This window comes from Cyprinus carpio, chromosome A17 (assembly GCF_018340385.1).
Source record: "Cyprinus carpio isolate SPL01 chromosome A17, ASM1834038v1, whole genome shotgun sequence".
Classification (NCBI taxonomy): Eukaryota; Metazoa; Chordata; class Actinopteri; order Cypriniformes; family Cyprinidae; genus Cyprinus; species Cyprinus carpio.
This window is the reverse complement of record NC_056588.1, coordinates 25,879,944-25,897,583: the sequence shown is the minus strand read 5'-3', so window position 1 is coordinate 25,897,583 and position 17,640 is coordinate 25,879,944. Positions and strand designations below refer to the sequence as shown.

Sequence of the window (17,640 nt, the reverse complement as noted above, 5' to 3'; positions counted from 1 at the left end):
AAGGATTTTGGGAAGGGGAAAAAAAAAAAAAAAAAAAATTTTTTGTGTTTTTTTTGGCAAAGGTTGGAAGGGGGAAAATAAGTTTTTTTAGGGTTAAATTTTTTCTTTAAAAAAAAAAAAAATGCCAAAAAAAAGAGATATAGGGGGGAGGGGGCCCAAAAATTTTGTAGGGTAATTTTTTTTGTTTTAACCAAGGGGTTCCCCGGCCAAAGGGGGTTTTGAAAAAAAGCCAGGAAGCCTGGGGAACGAGGGTTGTTTTTTTTTTTTTTTAAGGGGGGTGAATTTGGGGTTTAGGGAATGTTTTTTTGGGTCCTTTTTTGTTTAAAGACCACAAAAAACATTTTGAAAAAACCAAAGGGTTTACAAAGAAAGGGAAAAAGGGGGGGGGGAAGAGAGAAAAGAGAGAAGGGAGAAAGGAATAGGGGGAAGGGGGGGGAAAAAAGGGGGAGGGGAAGGGGGGGGGGGAAAAAGAAAGGGGGGGGGAAAAAGGAAAGGGGGGAGGAAAGGGGGGGGAAGGGGAAGAGGGGGAAAAAAAGGGGGAAAAGGGGGGGGGGGGGAAAAAAAAGGGGGGAGGAAGGGGGGGAGGAGGGGAAGGGAAAAAAAGGGGGGGGGGGGGAAGGGGGGGAAAAAAAGGGGGGGAGGGGAAAAGGGGGGGGGGGGGAAAAAGGAAGGGGGGGAAAGGAAGGGGGGGAGGGGGGGGGGGGGGAAAGGGGGGGGGAAAAAAAAAAAAAAGAAAAAAGGGAAAAAGAAGGGGAGGGGGGGGGGGGGGAAAGGGAGGGAAAAGAAGGAAAAGGGGGGGGGGGGGAAAAAGGAAGGGGGGGGGGGGGGGGGAAAGGAAAAGGGGAGGGAAAGGGGGGGGGGGGAAGGGGGGGGGAAGGGGGGGGGGGAAAGGGGGGGAAAAAGGGGGGGGGGGGGGGGGGGGAAAAAAAAAAAAAAAGGGGGAAGGGGGGAAAAGGGGGGGGGGGAAAAGAAGGGGAAAAAAAGGGGGGGGGGGGGGGGGGGGGGGGAAAGGAAAAAGGGGGGAAAAAAAAAAGAGGGGAGGGGGGGGGGGGGGGGGGGGGAAAAAAAAAAGGGGGGGGGGGAAAAAAAAGAAAAAAGGGGGGGGGGGGGGGGGGGGGGGGGGAGGGGGGGGGGGGGGGGGGGGGGGGAAGAAAAGGGGGAAGGGGGAAAAAAAAAAGGAAGGGGGGAAAGGGGGGAGGGGGGGGGGGGGGGGGGGGGGGGGGGGGGGGGGGAAGGAAAAAGGAAAAGGAAGGGGGGGGGGGGGGGGGGGGGAGGGAAAGGAGGGGGGGGGGGGAAAGGGAGGGAAAAAAAGGGGGGGAAAAAAAGGGAAGGGGAAAAGGGGGAGGGGGGGGGGGGGGGGGGGGGAAAGGGGGAAAAAAAGGGAAAGAAAAAAAAAAGGGGGGGGGGAAGGGGGGGGGAGGGGGGGAGGGGGGGGGGGGGGGGGGGAAAAAAAGGGGAAAAAAAGGGGGGGGGGGGGGGGGGGGGGGGGGGGGGGGAAAGGGGGGGGGGGGGGGGAAAAAAGGGGGGGGGGAAAGGGGGGGAAAAGAAAAAAGGGGGGGGGGGGGGGGGGGGAAGGGGGGGGGGGGGGGGGGGGGGGGGGGGGGGGGAAAAAGGGGGGGGGGGGGGGGGGGGGGGGGGGGGGGGGGGGGGGGGGGGGGGGGGGGAAAGAGGGGGGGGGGGGGGGGGGAAAAAAAAGGGAAAAGGGGGGGGGGGGGGGGGGGGGGGGGGGGGGAAAAAAAAAAGGGGGGGGGGAGGGGGGGGGGGGGGGGAGGGGGGGGGGGGGGGGGGGGATGGGGGGGGGGGGGGGGGGGGGGGGGGGGGGGGGGGGGGGGGGGGGGGGGGGAAGGGGGGGGGAAAGGGGGGGGGAAAAGGGGGGGGGGAAAAGGGGGGGGGGAAAGGGGAAGAAGAAAAAAGGGGGAGGGGAGAAAGGGGGGAAGAAAAAGAAAGGGGGAGGGGGGGGGAAGAAAAAAGGGGGAAAAAGGAAAAGGAAAAAGGGGGAAAAGGAAGAAAAAAAAAAAGGGGGGGGGGGAAAAAAAAGGAAAAAAAAAAAGGAAGGGGAAGAAAAGGAGGGGGGAGAAAGGGGGGAGGGGGGGGGGGGGGAAGAAAGAAAAGGGGGAGAAGGGGGGGGGAGGGGAAAGGAGGGGAAGGGGGGGGGGGGGGAAAAAGGGGGGGGAGGGAAAAGGGGAGGGAAAAGGGAGGAAGGAAAAGAAAAAGAAGGGAAAGAAAGAAGGAGGGAGAGGGGGGGGGAGGGGGGGGAAAAGGGAGAAAGAGGAAAGAAAAAAAGAAGAAAAAGGGAGAGGGAAAAGGAGGAAAAAGAGGGAGGGAAGAAGGAGGGGGAAAAAGAGGAGAAAGAGGAAGAGAAAGGAAGGAAAAAAGAGGGAAAAAAAAAAAAAAAAAAAAAAAAGGAGGGGAAGGAAAGAAGGAAAAGAAAAAGGGGAGGGAGAGGAAAAAAAGGAAAGAAGGGGGGAAGGGGGAGGGAAAAAGGGAAGAAAAAAAGAAGGAAAGGGAGGGAAGGGGAGAATTGAGGGGCTCTGCATCTGAATAGCACACACACACGACAGCGTGTTCACTACAACACACACCACCGTTCAGAAGAGTGCTGCGATTTATAATGTTTCTGAAAAAGTCTCTTCTGCTCACCAAGGCTGCATTTATTTGATCAAAAACACAGTTAAAACAGTGAAATATTATTGTAATTTAAAACAGCTGTTTTCTGTGTGAATCTCTGTTAAACTGTAATTTATTTCTGTGATGCGCAGCTGTATTTTCAGCATCATTTACTCCAGTCTTCAGTGTCAAATGATCTTAAGAAATCATTCTAATATGATGATCTGCTGCTCAAGAAACATTTCTGATTATTATTAATGTTGGAAACAGTTGTGCTGCTCAATATTTTTGTGGAAACTGTGATACATTTTATTTTTCAGGATTCACAGATGAATAAAAGTTCAAAAGAACAGCATTTATTTGAAATAGAAATCTTTTTTTTTTTTGTTTGTTTTTTTACTTTGAACGCCTGTATTTCCAGTGCATGACAGATGGACGTATCACTCAGACAGATGAAATTCAAGTATTATGAGATCACAATAATTGGCTTATTATTGCGATAACATGTTTTCTGTTTCTAGTGTAATTTCAGCATTTAGTCCAGCCCAAATCAAACCATGAACCTGTCAAAAGAAGAGCCGGCGCTGACCTGGCCTCATCTGAGGAGAGTTCAGACAGTCAGAAGCAAACAAGCATAGTATGGTGAGAGTTGTGTGAGTATGTTGTGTACATGAAAAAATGTAGTGTGTGTGTGGTGTGCTGATGATTCTGTCTGAACAATCACATCAATCTGTGCTGTGATGTAAATCTTTTTAAAACATAATTCAACATAATACATCCAAATTGTAAAAACCACTTTACTGCAATGCTGCAATCGTGCAGATTTAAAGTTGGTGTTCTTTTAATTCAGCTACAGTCAGAGCTCATGCTGATCTCTCATTGGACACACATCTTCACCAAACATGAAACATGAACATCTTCAGATGAGTTTGCACTTCCACTCTCCTGCGTTCACATGCGTATGAATGGAAGTCAGTGGATGTAGTGTGACCGGCCCTTGGATAAAAGCTTCTGCCAAACGCATAAATATGGCCCTGGAGCACAAAACCAGTCTTAAGGGTCAATTTGTCGAAATTGAGATTTATACATCACCTGAAAGCTGAATAAATAATCTCTCCATTGATGTGTGGTTTGTTAGGAGGACAATATTTGTCTGAGATACAACTATTTGAAAATCTGGAATCTGAGGGTGCAAAAAAATCTAAATATTAAGAAAATCATCTTTAAAGTTGTTCAAATGAAGTTCTTATCAATGCATATTACTAATCAAAAATTAAGTTTTGATATTTACAGTAGGACATTTACAAAATATCTTCATGTAACATGAACTTTACTTAATATCCTAATGATTTTTGGTATAAAAGAAAAATCTATAATTTTGACCCATACAATGTATTGTTGTCTATTGCTACAAATATACCTGTGCTACTGATGACTGCTTCTGTGCTGCAGGGACACAAATGTGCATCATTTGCTTGGTGCAAGAAACAATCTAGAGTAGTCTTTTTCTGACCTAAGACACTACAGGTAAAGCCTTAATGTAATCCTATGAATGGACTTAAAATATAGAATCAAATCATTAATCCAAATCTAATCAAATCAAATCCGATTGTGGATCGTTCTGAATATGCAAACATCATCCCTGAATTGAACTGAGAGGGTTTCACACTCCTAATCTAAGCATTAGCTGAGTCAACACAGAACAGAAAAAAAAAACTGTTTCATATTCTATAATCTTCCTGAAGTGAGGGAAAATCAAAGGAAACGTTTCAGCAGCATTCAAATAAAGAGCATCATTAATAGAAGGTCATAAAAGAGCGTGATGCTGATGGCCTCCAGCACGTCATTCTCAACCTGATAAAACAGAAGGACTGGAAACACAAGAGCGCTTTGAGAACCAGCCGCTCTGGCCATAATTACCCTCCTGACAGCCGCGCATGATGCATTAATACGAGCACACCTTCATCCGGATTCACTCCACAACTCAGCGAACGCTCAGAATGAAGCTGTGCCACATTCATGACAGATGAACAACATTCAAACACTGCTTCATCAGGATCAGTTCTGCACTTCTGTCCAAACACTCCACATAAAGCATAACAACACCTTTTCAGCTTTCCGTTAGATAAAGTCTTTAATCGTGGACTGAACCATTTACAAGTGTGTCACTTTCACAAACTATTAATAAGAAGAAATGGCAGCAATTAACCTAATGAATGCCACCTGGCTAATGGAGCGCCGGCAGCGTCATATGTTCTGATAACGATGAGCCACAGATCCATACGTGGAGATCCCTCACAGCGAAGCCTGACTCAGACACAGCTCATTTTAGTCCTGATGATGTTAAGGCGGTTGAGAAAATCATTTAACGTCAGAATTGCTCCTGAATGTCTGCCAGGGTTAGCAGGAGTGAAGCAGTGAGGGAACTTCATGACACGACTTCAGTAAACATCTGGAGGTGATGGAAGTGTGTGTGAACAAATCTGCAGCGGAGGTCCGAGTGGGACACGTCTGATTATCACTGAAGAGTCAATATTTATTACTATGTTTGTGCCTCATGCTCTACATATGCAAATCAGCCTAATTACACATGCAGATAAGTGCAAAGGAACATCTGCCTCGCCTCCTTCGACAGTCAGCTATGATGAACGTGTCGTTACATCCAGAATCAAGGAAAGAGGACAGCGTTCACACGGACTGAAGGTCTAGTGCGATGGGATAAAGCTAAAATTACACACAACTAAAGGTCAAGTTTATAACCCTTTAAAACAACATAAATGCTGACCACAGCGCTGCAAAAAACATCCTCATACAATACGATAAAATTTATATTTGAATGAGGACCCATAATAAACAGCATGAAGCAATATCATCTCATGTTATGGTCATCAGATTATATATGAGCTGAAGTGAGAGTCTCAATCCGATCGGTCATTTCACAACACAAATCAAACCCAAAAATGATTTACATTTAATATATTTGCGAGTGAGGATGTCATTACTTTCTCTTTCTAATTGTAGCTCGAACTAAAATCAAAATATCACGATTCATATCAAATAAATGAATCAGATTCACATTATGAAACACTCGAGTTCAAAACTAAAGAACAGTCAAGATTTTAATTTTGGGGTTTTAATGCTTTTATTCAATTTTAATAATCTAAAAACATGTTTAATCAACTGAATTCATAAAATTGTAACTATATCTAATAATTTCTTAAACTGGCAACATTAATAGAGCAATGATTTTTTTTTTCCAGAACTTTTTTCTGTTGTCTGTTGTCATTTTTCTAGATTCTCTTTTATGATTTAATACAAACTTATTACCAAAAACATTAGGAAACGTAATTTCTCTGTAGAGTAACAATTACTCAAACAGTCCTGTTTTTGAAGATTGAAAGGGTGTCCGACTGAGGTTTCTACACTGTCTAAAATGCACTGGATGTGTTTTTCCCCTCTCTTGGCGTGCACAACAGTTCTCATACATTATATGTTCATGAATCTGTATTGCTTTGACCGTTTCTGTGGATCTGCTTCATGCATTCATTAGTTGATTATATAAAATGCCTGCAACTAAATTAACTCAAACACTTTACAAAAACACTTGTTAACTTTCGTTCATACATTAGGTATCATGAACTAACAATGAACAATACTTCATATACGAATGTATAAATAAAAGTTAATGTTAATTTCTGCAAATACTAACACATTTTTCACATTCAACAAGCTGCATTATTAAAGTGTATAGATGAATGATTCCTAGTGCATTGCCTACATAAGCCAATAAACCATCCAGCGCTTGTGAAGACTGCAGAAGGCAGCCTGCGGCTCGTGGATCCGCACACACACACACACACACACACAGTCATGTTTTAAATGAACACACGAGATGTCGGAGTGGTTTCTCAATACTCACCTCAAACACAGACACGTATAACACAATCCCAGAGCTAATTATGATCGTCTTTGAAAGGTGGCACTCGCAGGGCTTTCTGTGACAGGACGTGTTAAAGTTATTTTGGTCTGGCCTCCAACAATCATTACTGCAGTTTCTCCTGAAAACTGTCAGCAAAGCCAGCTTTACCCATCATGCACTGGGCATCGCCGCAGATCACGCTGACCAGCGGCCTCCTGCCTGGAGCAACACTAACAATGCTCGTACCATTCTGGCCAATTTGTTCCATTGCAGCACTGCAACTGATCCCAGTATGCAAACACAACCTCAGGCCTCGCACACATCTCACACACAAGGACATTACTACCATGCTGTAGAAAGAAAGCAAGTGATGTCACTTCCTTTGTGACACAGCTACATCTTACATGTTATTAACGTGATTTAGATTTTTTTATACAGTTAAGGAGGTCAGTTAATTCTTGTGCTTTCATGAATGCTGCTCTCTGCTCGCCACACAGAAGAATTTCATTCCGCTTCTCACAAATCAAGGATGCTTTAACTTATCAGCCTTGACACCCTGAGAATGCATTCTTGCTCACAGCCTCCTCTTCCACGGGGCTGTTTTCCTCTGGTCTGAGCACATGAACGCTGGCAGCTCTGTGATTAGAGAGAGAGAGAGAAGCCACAGGCCTGAGCTGACAGATCTGCTTCTGTTCACACTGAAGCCTGAGAGCACATCTGACCAGCACTGGACCGGCGTCTGAGCGCAGCACAGTCCAGTCCCAGTGCTCACTGCATCGCTTCTCGTGCTTTATCTCTCAGTGTTTTGCAACATGAGCATCTAAAGGCAAGTTAAAATAACTAAATGTTTAAAGACTGCTGCCCCACACTGAAAGTCACCGTGTACTGTACACTGTCTCAGACATTCACAATATGCCAGCATAAGGTCCTATGAAATCTGTTTATTTTATTTATTTATTCTCTTCAGGATTCATTTATTTTCCATTTTAATTTTTTTGTGATTCCATATTAATGTTTATGATTGATTTATTTTCCATATTAAATTGCCACAACATATATATATATAGTGTCCTGTATATAGAGCATATATACACACACACACAATTTTGGAGCCTTAGTTTGTACTCATTGCATTTTTTCTGTTTTAATTCTTCTGGATTCCTTATTAAATTAAAATGTAATCATCAAGAAGCATATCTAATTAAACTGAAATCATGAAACTTGCACAATTTAACAAAAATGTATTAAAAGTTGAACAAAGGTAAGTTTTTAGAGCCCTATGAAATCCATTTTATTTTCCCCATTTGGTGTTTTCATTTTTAAATTTTCTTTTCTTTTTTTGCTATTTTGTTTAATTTTAATAATCAAAAACATGTCTGATCATTATGATTCATATCATAACACTTAAAATCATAACACATAGTTTATTAATAATTAATTTATTGCAATAATATTTATAACAATAATATGTTGCATTTTTCAGAAATTCTGTGTTGTCTGATATCATTTTTTTTTACATGAATGATTTTGACAAGTTTACTGTTAAAATTAAAACATGGGAAACAAATGTGAAAAATAATATTATTACTACTACTACTACTACTTGCATTCTGATGTACAAATAAGTGCATTCTATAGTATAGTATAGTATTTGTCACAACCATTTCTTAAATTTTAATCAGACTTTTATTTTGACAGATTATCAAGATGATCTTTGAGTGTCTGTGTGTATCTGATGGGTTTTTTTCTGACAGCAGTTTGCACATAATTGAAATCACAGGACCCTCCCAATGTAGTCACCTGAACCAATCACAGTCATTACATCACTTCTGAATCCTCAAATACTCGTTCCCATACAGTCTGATTCTGAGTTCATGAATCAGCAGATAAACCACACACAAGCGACGCTAAAGCAGTCAGACCCGGCAGGCCTGGTGGAAGGAGGCTGGTTAACGTCAGTCCCACTCGGCCGCTGGATTAACAGGCATGTAATGTGAGGATAACGGGCAGATGAGCGATAAATAATCAATGAGGAGCGTCTGCGAGTGTGCCATCACAAACACACCGTCTGCAGCCAAGCAATCAGCATATCAATGGCACAGCGGCCTCCGCACGGATCGCGCTAGACAAACCCCCGATAACAGAGGAATTAACAAACGCTTGACATTTGCTCGACATCCATTATTCTGACACTTCTTCAGGATTTCAAAAGCCTGAGTGCATCCTTATTCAAAATTCAGATTCCCCAAGCGAGCCACTGGCACCATATTGCAGCCCGCCTCAGCGCTGATGAAAACGACACATTAGGGCCCCTTTCAGACGCATTAAGGGCCTTGGCGTGTGTAGATTCAAATACGCCCAAACGGGGAGCATCTGCCCGAGTCCCGCTCCCAACATCTCCGGTACTCCTCCTCATTCCGGCTACGGAGACATATGCAAACTGGGTGGAACGGCATTTTAAAGAGGGCCCATCATTACACCCAAATTCATTCATGGGGTTGTACGGGGCCCGGCCGCGGCCCCTCTCAGGGGAGGAGTGACAGCACCTCACATGATCCGGATGGCACTATTAAGTGTGCTTCATTTCCAATTCTAATGCTGAGGAGCCAGAGGACAGGCCCGGCTGATGCCGCCCCTCACGCCCCTCGCCGGGCGCTCACTCAGAGGCGCGGGGGATTTGCATGCGTCTCCATTGTGAGACGGGGAGAGTGACAGCACCGTGTCCAATTCACACTCCCTCCAGAACAGCCAGAGCCCGGGCCGCGAGAGGCCTGGCTGACAGATGACTCACAACATCTGTGTTACGGGACGCGCGACAGCAGGATACGCTCTCCAACGCTGCTCAGATGCATACGAGGACTCAGCCGTGTAAATAACTGCACAGATGTCATCTAATCACAATTAATCGCTTATTAACATCTGTAATCATAAATATACTGACACGTTCAATACCCAAATTGATGCTGACTCAATAAAGGAAAAAAAAGTGAAAGAAAACTAATAGTACTTTTTTTTTCTTTATCATGTTTTAAGCAGAACATGATTGATCTTAATGATTAATGGGTGCTTCCGTCAGGTTGCTAAGCTTCTGATTGGCTTTTAGCACATTGCTTTGGTTTCTAGAAGTTAACATGATGAATTTTTTAAAATAACAGCATGGTTGCGTCGTGAATTGTGAGTTAGCTGTTAACTTAACCTGCAAAGATCGGTGGCGACATCAGATTACTGTTTCACATTCACAGCACGCTAATTGACCGATATTTGATCACCGTTATGATGAAACTCAGCTGCGGTGACCGTAATCTCTTCATTTATGTCAGGAGTGCAAAATAATCAATTGGTAATGTATGATATCTCGAACAGAATAACAACAGGCATTCATGTTCAGTCAGGTCTGCTGCGGTTTATCTGAGTTCACAGAGCTGCACTGAACAGCGTCCAAAAGTGCACACACTTGGAGACATATCGGTAACACTTTATTTTAAGGACCAATTCTCACTATTAACTAGTTGCTTATTAGCATGCATACAACTAGCATATTTGCTGTTTATAAGTACTTATAAAGCACATATTAATATTCTGCATGATCTTACTACCTATTAATAAGCAGCAAATTAGGAGTTTATTGAGGGAAAACTCTTAATATATAGTGAATATGTGTTCCCTATTCTAAAGTGTTACCTACATATTGATATATTTACACGTTTACTTCATATTTCTTTAGATAGAATCATCATCTCTATTAATTTTACACTGAATAATGTGATCTGATGAGCATTAGCTGCTTCCAGTCTATCTGTTCTGCCAAATATTGGAAAATATTTGGTTAGAGTCTTTATGTTTTTTAATTTTTTTTTTAATAATCTTATATTATGTGTTTTATTGTGGAGGAGATAGATTAAAGCTGTTTATTTTGAAATAATGATCATACATGCTTGCTTCGGCAGCACATAAACTAAAACTGCTTACAAAAACTGACACCATATGTTTCACTATATGCGCTGCAAATAAACAAAAATAAAAACCAAATACAGAAACCACGCTGCAAACACAAATTAACCACAACAACACTAACCACAGTTTAACATGGGTACAACTGTGGTTATACAAATTATCTAAAAAAAACTGCACTTACTCTGATAAGGTGAGATTTTTTTGGGGTTGTTGAAAAGGCTCTAATTTTAATTCTTATCGGTGGGTGATGATGACAGTCGTAATGCTGCCCCGGCAGCACAGCAAACTTGAAAACTGTGGAGGGAACGCGTGTCCTGAGCCATACGAGTGTGCCTGAAAGTAGTTTAATTGGGGATATTATTAGTTTCTATTGTATTTGCTGTATTATGGGTTGAAACGTTCAATGTTGAGTGTTTTCGGATTTCTGTGAGGCTAATGTTTATGTAAGCTGGGCATATCTTGCACGTGTGTTACTGTATAAGTGGAAATTAATCACTTACGAAATATGTTTAACTTTATTGTTTCAATTTAAGTTATTACAAAAAACACTCGAAGATATGGTTATAAACGATACACGTGTTATTTATAGTGTAAACCGTTGAGTGAAACCACAAATTTTACCAACTGATTATTTATATTTCTGTTTTATTGTCACACTAACACATCCTTACAGTTTGCAATGCCCATGTTGATGGCTTGATTGTAAAACAGTGATTGGACTTTGGACTTTATTGCAAAACGATGTCACTGTGATTGATCCCAACTAAGTCGGAACCAGGCAATACAGTCCATAAACCGATTTTGTTGGGGTCGATCCCCTTGAAATATTTCTGTTGTGGTCTGTGCTACTTGCAATGCTCTTCTGTATTTGGTTGTGTTGTGAGTATTTGCAGCACATGTGTTGTCAAACTGATGAAGATGTTTTTCTGTTTGCGTGTGTTTTTAGTTGCAGCGCGCTGAGCTCTCAGCACCGCAGTATTGTGAACGGTGGAGGTTTACTCTATATGAACGCATCTCTGAGAAGAACTGAAAAGTTTAGATGGTATTTTCTTTTCATTTACCTCCATATTAAAGCAATGTTTATTAGCTTTAAAGTTTACAAGGAAACACTATATCTGCTGTTCCATGAGCGCCACCTGCTGTCAGAGAGTGAATCTGCATCTCATTCAGCGTCTGCTGTTTCGGTTTCCTGCAGATGGTGTTTTATGTTGTATAGTTTCACAAATATTAAGTCCGATCTGTTTTTGCATCAAATTGTGAAATACAATCTAATTTACACTAAAAACTGCTCATGCTGCATGCAGCATCTTTGGATCGTGAAATGCAGTGGGTCTGTAACTGTTTCTTTTCTGTAATTGTTTGTGCTATCTTTTTTTGTTTATAGGAAGTTCTGTTTTTTGTTGAATGTTGTGGTTTAATGTTTTTACTGTACTGTAGTGTTTTGATTGTATTTGTTTGCAGATATTTAGGAAACATGCTAAGTTCACATACTTGTTTCTCTGAAAAAAAACAACAACAACACTACAGCAGTTATTCTGCTCTGAAATGTGCGTTCTGTGTCAGAATGTCTGTTTTTGTTCTGGTCTGTTTAAGGGATGTCGATTTTCGATCATTCTAATGACCGTCGTTTAAATTAACGAGCAATTAATCGCTAACCTTAATACTGAAGAATGCATCTATTGCAGTGGCATATAGAAGCACAGGATGTGCAAATGCCACTCAAAACGCAGCTTCCTCACACCAATGAATGGGGCTTTTAGTGTAAATAAAAGGCTGGTAGCAGGATTGTAAAATGAATAGACGTGATTCTGATCACTTGATGAAATGAAGAGAGCGCGAGAATGCTCTGAGAATTCAGCAGAGACTGAATGGGGCTTTTTAAAATGGTTTTATGGTGTTCATTGTTGTATTTTAAAACAATCTCTGTTCACCTCAAGACTAGCAATGTGTGCTAAATAAGTAAATAAAGTCAATTTTGATTTCATGAGGACTTTACCTGTAATAACCCTGACAGGAATCACTTTCAAATCACTGACAGCCAATCAGAATCCATCCTGCTTTAAAGAGCTCCAGCATTTAAAGCACCAGACGCAATACTGCAGTGTGATTATACTAAACGAAACATTATCCAGCATACACGACGAAATCTCAAAAGGTCTCAGGAGATGAGAGAGCATGCAGATGGGATGAGCTCAGGGCCGCTCGGATGAGGAACGACAGAGGACGCCGCTCTGCTCTCAAACGGGGGCTGTACTGGCAGGCTAACAGATGATGGATGGCCCAGTCGATATGTTGTGTCTTAAGAGCCTGATTTCCTGCCAGCCCAATCACGAAGCCTCCAGAGCGCCTCTCAGCTGATTGGACGAGCACAATCATTGTGTGAAAACACTACGGTCCACATTCAGGGATCCTGTCCGCTCAAATAAAACCAACAGCGCTCTCGGCTTGGGTTTGGGTTGTACTTCTGGCCGTCGGAAAAACAAACGCAAGCGCTGAACCTGCCTGCAAGACAAAACACGGCACGAGTGTGAACGGACGAGGCCATATATCAGGATATTCCAGGAGGACAGTGGCATATAAAGCAGCACATCTGGGGCACGAGACTAATACGCACTACATTCTCAAACTGCTGACGCCAATAAGAGCAGCGCGCTGAGGGCAGACACGTATTCCTGCGGGACGTACTCTGTCTGTGATTACAGCACGATGAAAACAGGAAGCTCCTGCTTCATATGACTTTCTAAGTGACCTCTGAAGCACGGCGGCGTCTCGGGGGTCTGACGGGATTACATGTGTTACATTCAATAAAGACACGCTCTCACTGTCTCACACACACACACACACACACACACACACAATCAACATATTCACCATACGAACGAGCGATCTGACGGCAGATTATTAGATCAGATTAATTACATACAGACTTGAGCTCAAATGTCTCTAGATATCTGGTCTAATAAAACATCACAGTAAGAAGCAGGATTGCATGATTAATCGTAATAAGACTGAAATCATGATGTGGCTTGATGCAAAGGCTGCAACTCAATTAAATATATTATTATTATATTACTTTTCTTAAATACTCATTTGATTTTTGTTATTAAGTAATTTTATAATTTTAATGTTTGTAAAAATAATAATAATAATAATAATTATTATTATTTATAGCTATGTTGATATAATCTCAACATTCTGGACGAAAATGTGCAGATTTATTCCTATATATATATATATATATATATATAATATATATATATATATATATATATATATATAGTAATTTTATTTGAAATAATAATCATAATAAATCATTAATAATTATATTAATATAATAATAATATTATAATTATTATTATTATTATTATTATTATTATTTATAGCCGTGTTTATATAATCACAACATTTTGGCCAAAATGTGCAGACTTGATCCAAGAGTAATATTTCTTATTTTATTTTTATTTAGTAATTTTAATATTTTTATTTTGTAATAATAATAATAATAATAATAATAATACTTAATTATCATTATTATTATTATTATTGATAGCCGTGTTTCAATTAACAGACTTAGTCCAATAGTAATATTTCTTGTTTTATTTAGTAATTGTATTATTTTTTATTTTTTGTAATAATAATAAATACTATTAATAAAATTTATAGTTGTGTTTATATAATCACAACATTTTAGCCAAACTGTGCAAACTTAGTCCAACAGTAATATTTCTTATTTTATTTTTATTTAGTAATTTTAATATTTTTATTTTGTAATTATAATAATAATAATTATTATTTATAGCCGTGTTGACATAATCACGGCATTTTGACCAAACTGTGCAGAAAAATTTCTTCTTTTATTTTTATTTAGTAATTTTAATATTTACATTTTGGAATAATCATAATAATAAAATTTCATAGCCATATTGATATAATCATAAAATTCTGGCCAAATTTGGCAGCCCTACAAGTAAGCACAGCCAATCTGTATTTTTCTTCTTTAAAATCGAAATAGAATTTTTTTTTTCGATTGGTTCGTGCAGAGTAAGTAAGAAAATTGTTGATATTTTATGAGGTGGTGTTTTTTGAAGAAGTTATTATGTTGTAATCCTGCGTTAAACTCCAGCAGCAGATTCTCACTGATGGACTCTGGTGTGATATGCTGATGACCGGGTGAGATCCAGCAGTGTGAGGTGTGTGTGTGAGATCCAGTGTTGTGTGAGGTGTGTGTGATGGGCTCACTGTGGGAACTGTGTCTGCAGGGTCCTGATGCTCTGCCGCGTGGGTCGCAGCCGCTCCGTCAGTCGTCCGATCGCTCTGTACTCGGCCCTGCAGACCCGCACCAGCTCCACCGCTTCACCTGACACACAGAAAACACACAGCTCAGGGACTCCCCTCCAAATCTCTTAGTTCAGTACTTATATACACTGTACATGGGTCAAAGACGTTCAGATGTCTGCATCAAAAGAAATGTACAAAAGTGATTTTGTGTCCACAGAAAGCACATTAAATGTAAGTAAAATGTCTACTTTTAAGGTTTCAAATTAGTTTTTGGAAAAAAAAAGTGATTTTGTGTCCATAGAAAGCACATTAAATGTAATTCAGTGTAACACAATATTTATGCAAAAATTCAAACAACATCTTATTCTGACGTGTACATATTAAAACATCTAAAAGAATAATGGAGCATACTAAATTTTATTGTGTTTTAAATTAGTAAAAAATTCTTACTGACAAATGGGCAAAACCTAGGATAGTGGCGAATGTTAAAAATGTAAAATTACACCTCATTAGTATTTGGGGTGAAAGTAATTAGTAATTAATATGTCATAAATGGATTTTTGTTGTTAATATGCCTGACGAGATTGTTACACTGAAGGACATTTTACTGGTGTCTTCTGTAAATCAGGGAGAAATGTATGATATTTATTTTTTGCTCAGAAAAACAAAAACAAAATTGCAATTAAATAAAACAGAAAACTTTTTGCATTTTGGGGGGGAAAAACTAGAACAGTTTAAAGCAGTATTACACTTGTTTTATGCTTAAACACTTTTTCGTCTTTGACCCACATACACACCGATGAACAATCTCAATGCTCTTCAGTTAAACGTCACTATTAGTTATTACTGCACACCAGCAGCCAAAAGTTTCTGAACGGTCAGATTGTTAATGTTTATTAGAGAAGTCTCTTCTGCTCACCACTCCTGCATCGATCTGATCCAAAACACATTTTTACTATTTAATATAACTGCTTTCTATCTGAATATATTGTAAACTGTAGTTTATTTCTGTGATCAAAGCTGAATTTTTAGCATTTTTACTCCAGTTTTCAGTGCCACTTCTGATTATTATTATTAATATCATCATCATTATTAATATTTAAAACATTTGGGCACGTCTTCTGAATAATTAGTCTTTTATCATCAGGTAACAGTTCTTTACCATATTCACCATGTTTCTACTGAGGTACAGTGAAATGTTAATCACAGATGAACACATTACTGTAACGTTACTTAATTACTGTAGTAATTAGCAGAGCTGGTTACCATGGTGACTGAACTCCGATCACTAATAAACATCGAATGCGTGTGATTGTATTTACATTTAGTCATTAATGCTAAATACTTAGCAAAACATCTGGCATAGCACAGAGAAAGATCTCAAAGATGCGCGCAAATATAATGTTCATATAGGCGAGGAGAGCTCGAGACAAACACACACACGCGCTGTAGCTACTGTACCTGCGACAGACGCGCTGCTGTCCCGCACACGATCCATCTTTCTCCGGGAGAACTATTAAAAACACTTCAAGATGCTGACAAAACTGTAAACATTGCAGACGCCGCCGCGTCACGTCCCGTCACACTGCCGCGAACGCGTTCAAACGTCACAGAGGAGTAAGCGCGCTCCTGATTGGCCGCGATGACTGTTGTCGCTGAGTACAGCTGCAGCTGATTGGAGGACTCTGACGCGAGTCCTGCTGATGCTGAGAGGAGACATAATTAATGAGTGATTAATTACACATTCTGACAATCTCTCTCTTTCAGATTCAATTTCAGTCAAATTACAAACACAGGATTTGATTTCTTTATTCGCCCTACTAGTGTACAGAGAAATCACATTTTATAGAAATCTATATATATATATGTATAAATATATACCTACTAGTGTACAGAGAAATCACATTTTATAGAAATCTATATATATATATGTATAAATATTCAGCCCATATTGTATTTATGCCTTAAAATACTTTGGACAATTTAGAGAAATTGCTTATATAAAATATATAAATATATAAACCGTGCCTTAAAATATTTGATATTTAATTCTATAAACTACAAACTGATGCATTTAATGTTTGATACACACAATCTAATAACCAAATTATATTTGAAATGCAGTTTAGTTAGAACTCCTGACATAATTCCTCACACAGTGTTGTTTTTGTCTTTATTATAAATGCTTCTTTGTGATAAAATGCTCCAGTGGTGAGTGCACTTGATTTAAACCTCGTACTGTGTTAATACACTGCTTTCAGTCCTTCAGGATTGGACACAGGGAGCACGCACGAGGCCATTCATGTACGTTGCGACGCCTGCATTCTGACTGCCTGCTGATTCACTATTATACACAATATTCACAGTACAAGACTGTAATTGCCTTGACACAAAGCACCGTGTTCAAACGATCACCTCAGACTGGTAAACTGGGTTTCAGCGAATGAAAGTCGGTTCTGATAACAGCCCGGCCTACATGTGTTCGGTGAGTAATCCAGTGTCTGTGAGATACCAGAGCCTGACCTTTGATTCCTGCATCACTGAGCGGCCCTCAGCGCCGGGGCCGGTTCCTTTGGGTCCAGGACAAAAGCAGGCAGACATCAGGGTGATTGCTGTGGAAGCGAAGGTCAGGCTTAGCCTCGCAGGTATCTGAGGATCAGGAGAGAGGAGCTCTGTGCTCTGAAATCAGAGGATCAGTGTACCGCAAGCTCACGGAGATAAAATCAGAGAATGTGAGGGCTGTAAATGCGGATCAGAGGGGAGTGTGATGCTTGCAGAAGCTGCCGTGTGTGTGTGTGTGTCTGTGAGTGTGTGTTTGAGTGTGTGTGTCTGAGTGTGTGTGTGCGTGTGTGTGTGTCTGAGTGTGTGTGTGAGTGTGTGTG

The 17,640-nt window shown here is 40.8% G+C and overlaps 1 protein-coding gene across 2 annotated transcripts in view; it reads right to left on the bottom strand.

The window, feature by feature from the left end:
- Positions 1-16,414, bottom strand: part of LOC109061160 (CDAN1-interacting nuclease 1-like) — a 790,471-nt gene extending 774,057 nt beyond the window's left edge. Inside the window, exons 1-2 of one of the 2 annotated variants that reach the window (XM_042774545.1) lie at positions 16,220-16,414; positions 14,720-14,837 (exon numbers count right to left, since the gene is read on the bottom strand). In XM_042774545.1, coding sequence (XP_042630479.1) covers positions 14,720-14,837; positions 16,220-16,256 — 155 coding nt within the window. In that variant the 5' untranslated portion in view covers positions 16,257-16,414. The remainder of the gene's footprint in view (positions 1-14,719; positions 14,838-16,219) is intronic. The other variant, XM_042774544.1, reaches the window with a different exon arrangement.
- Between the last annotated feature and the right edge of the window lie 1,226 nt (positions 16,415-17,640).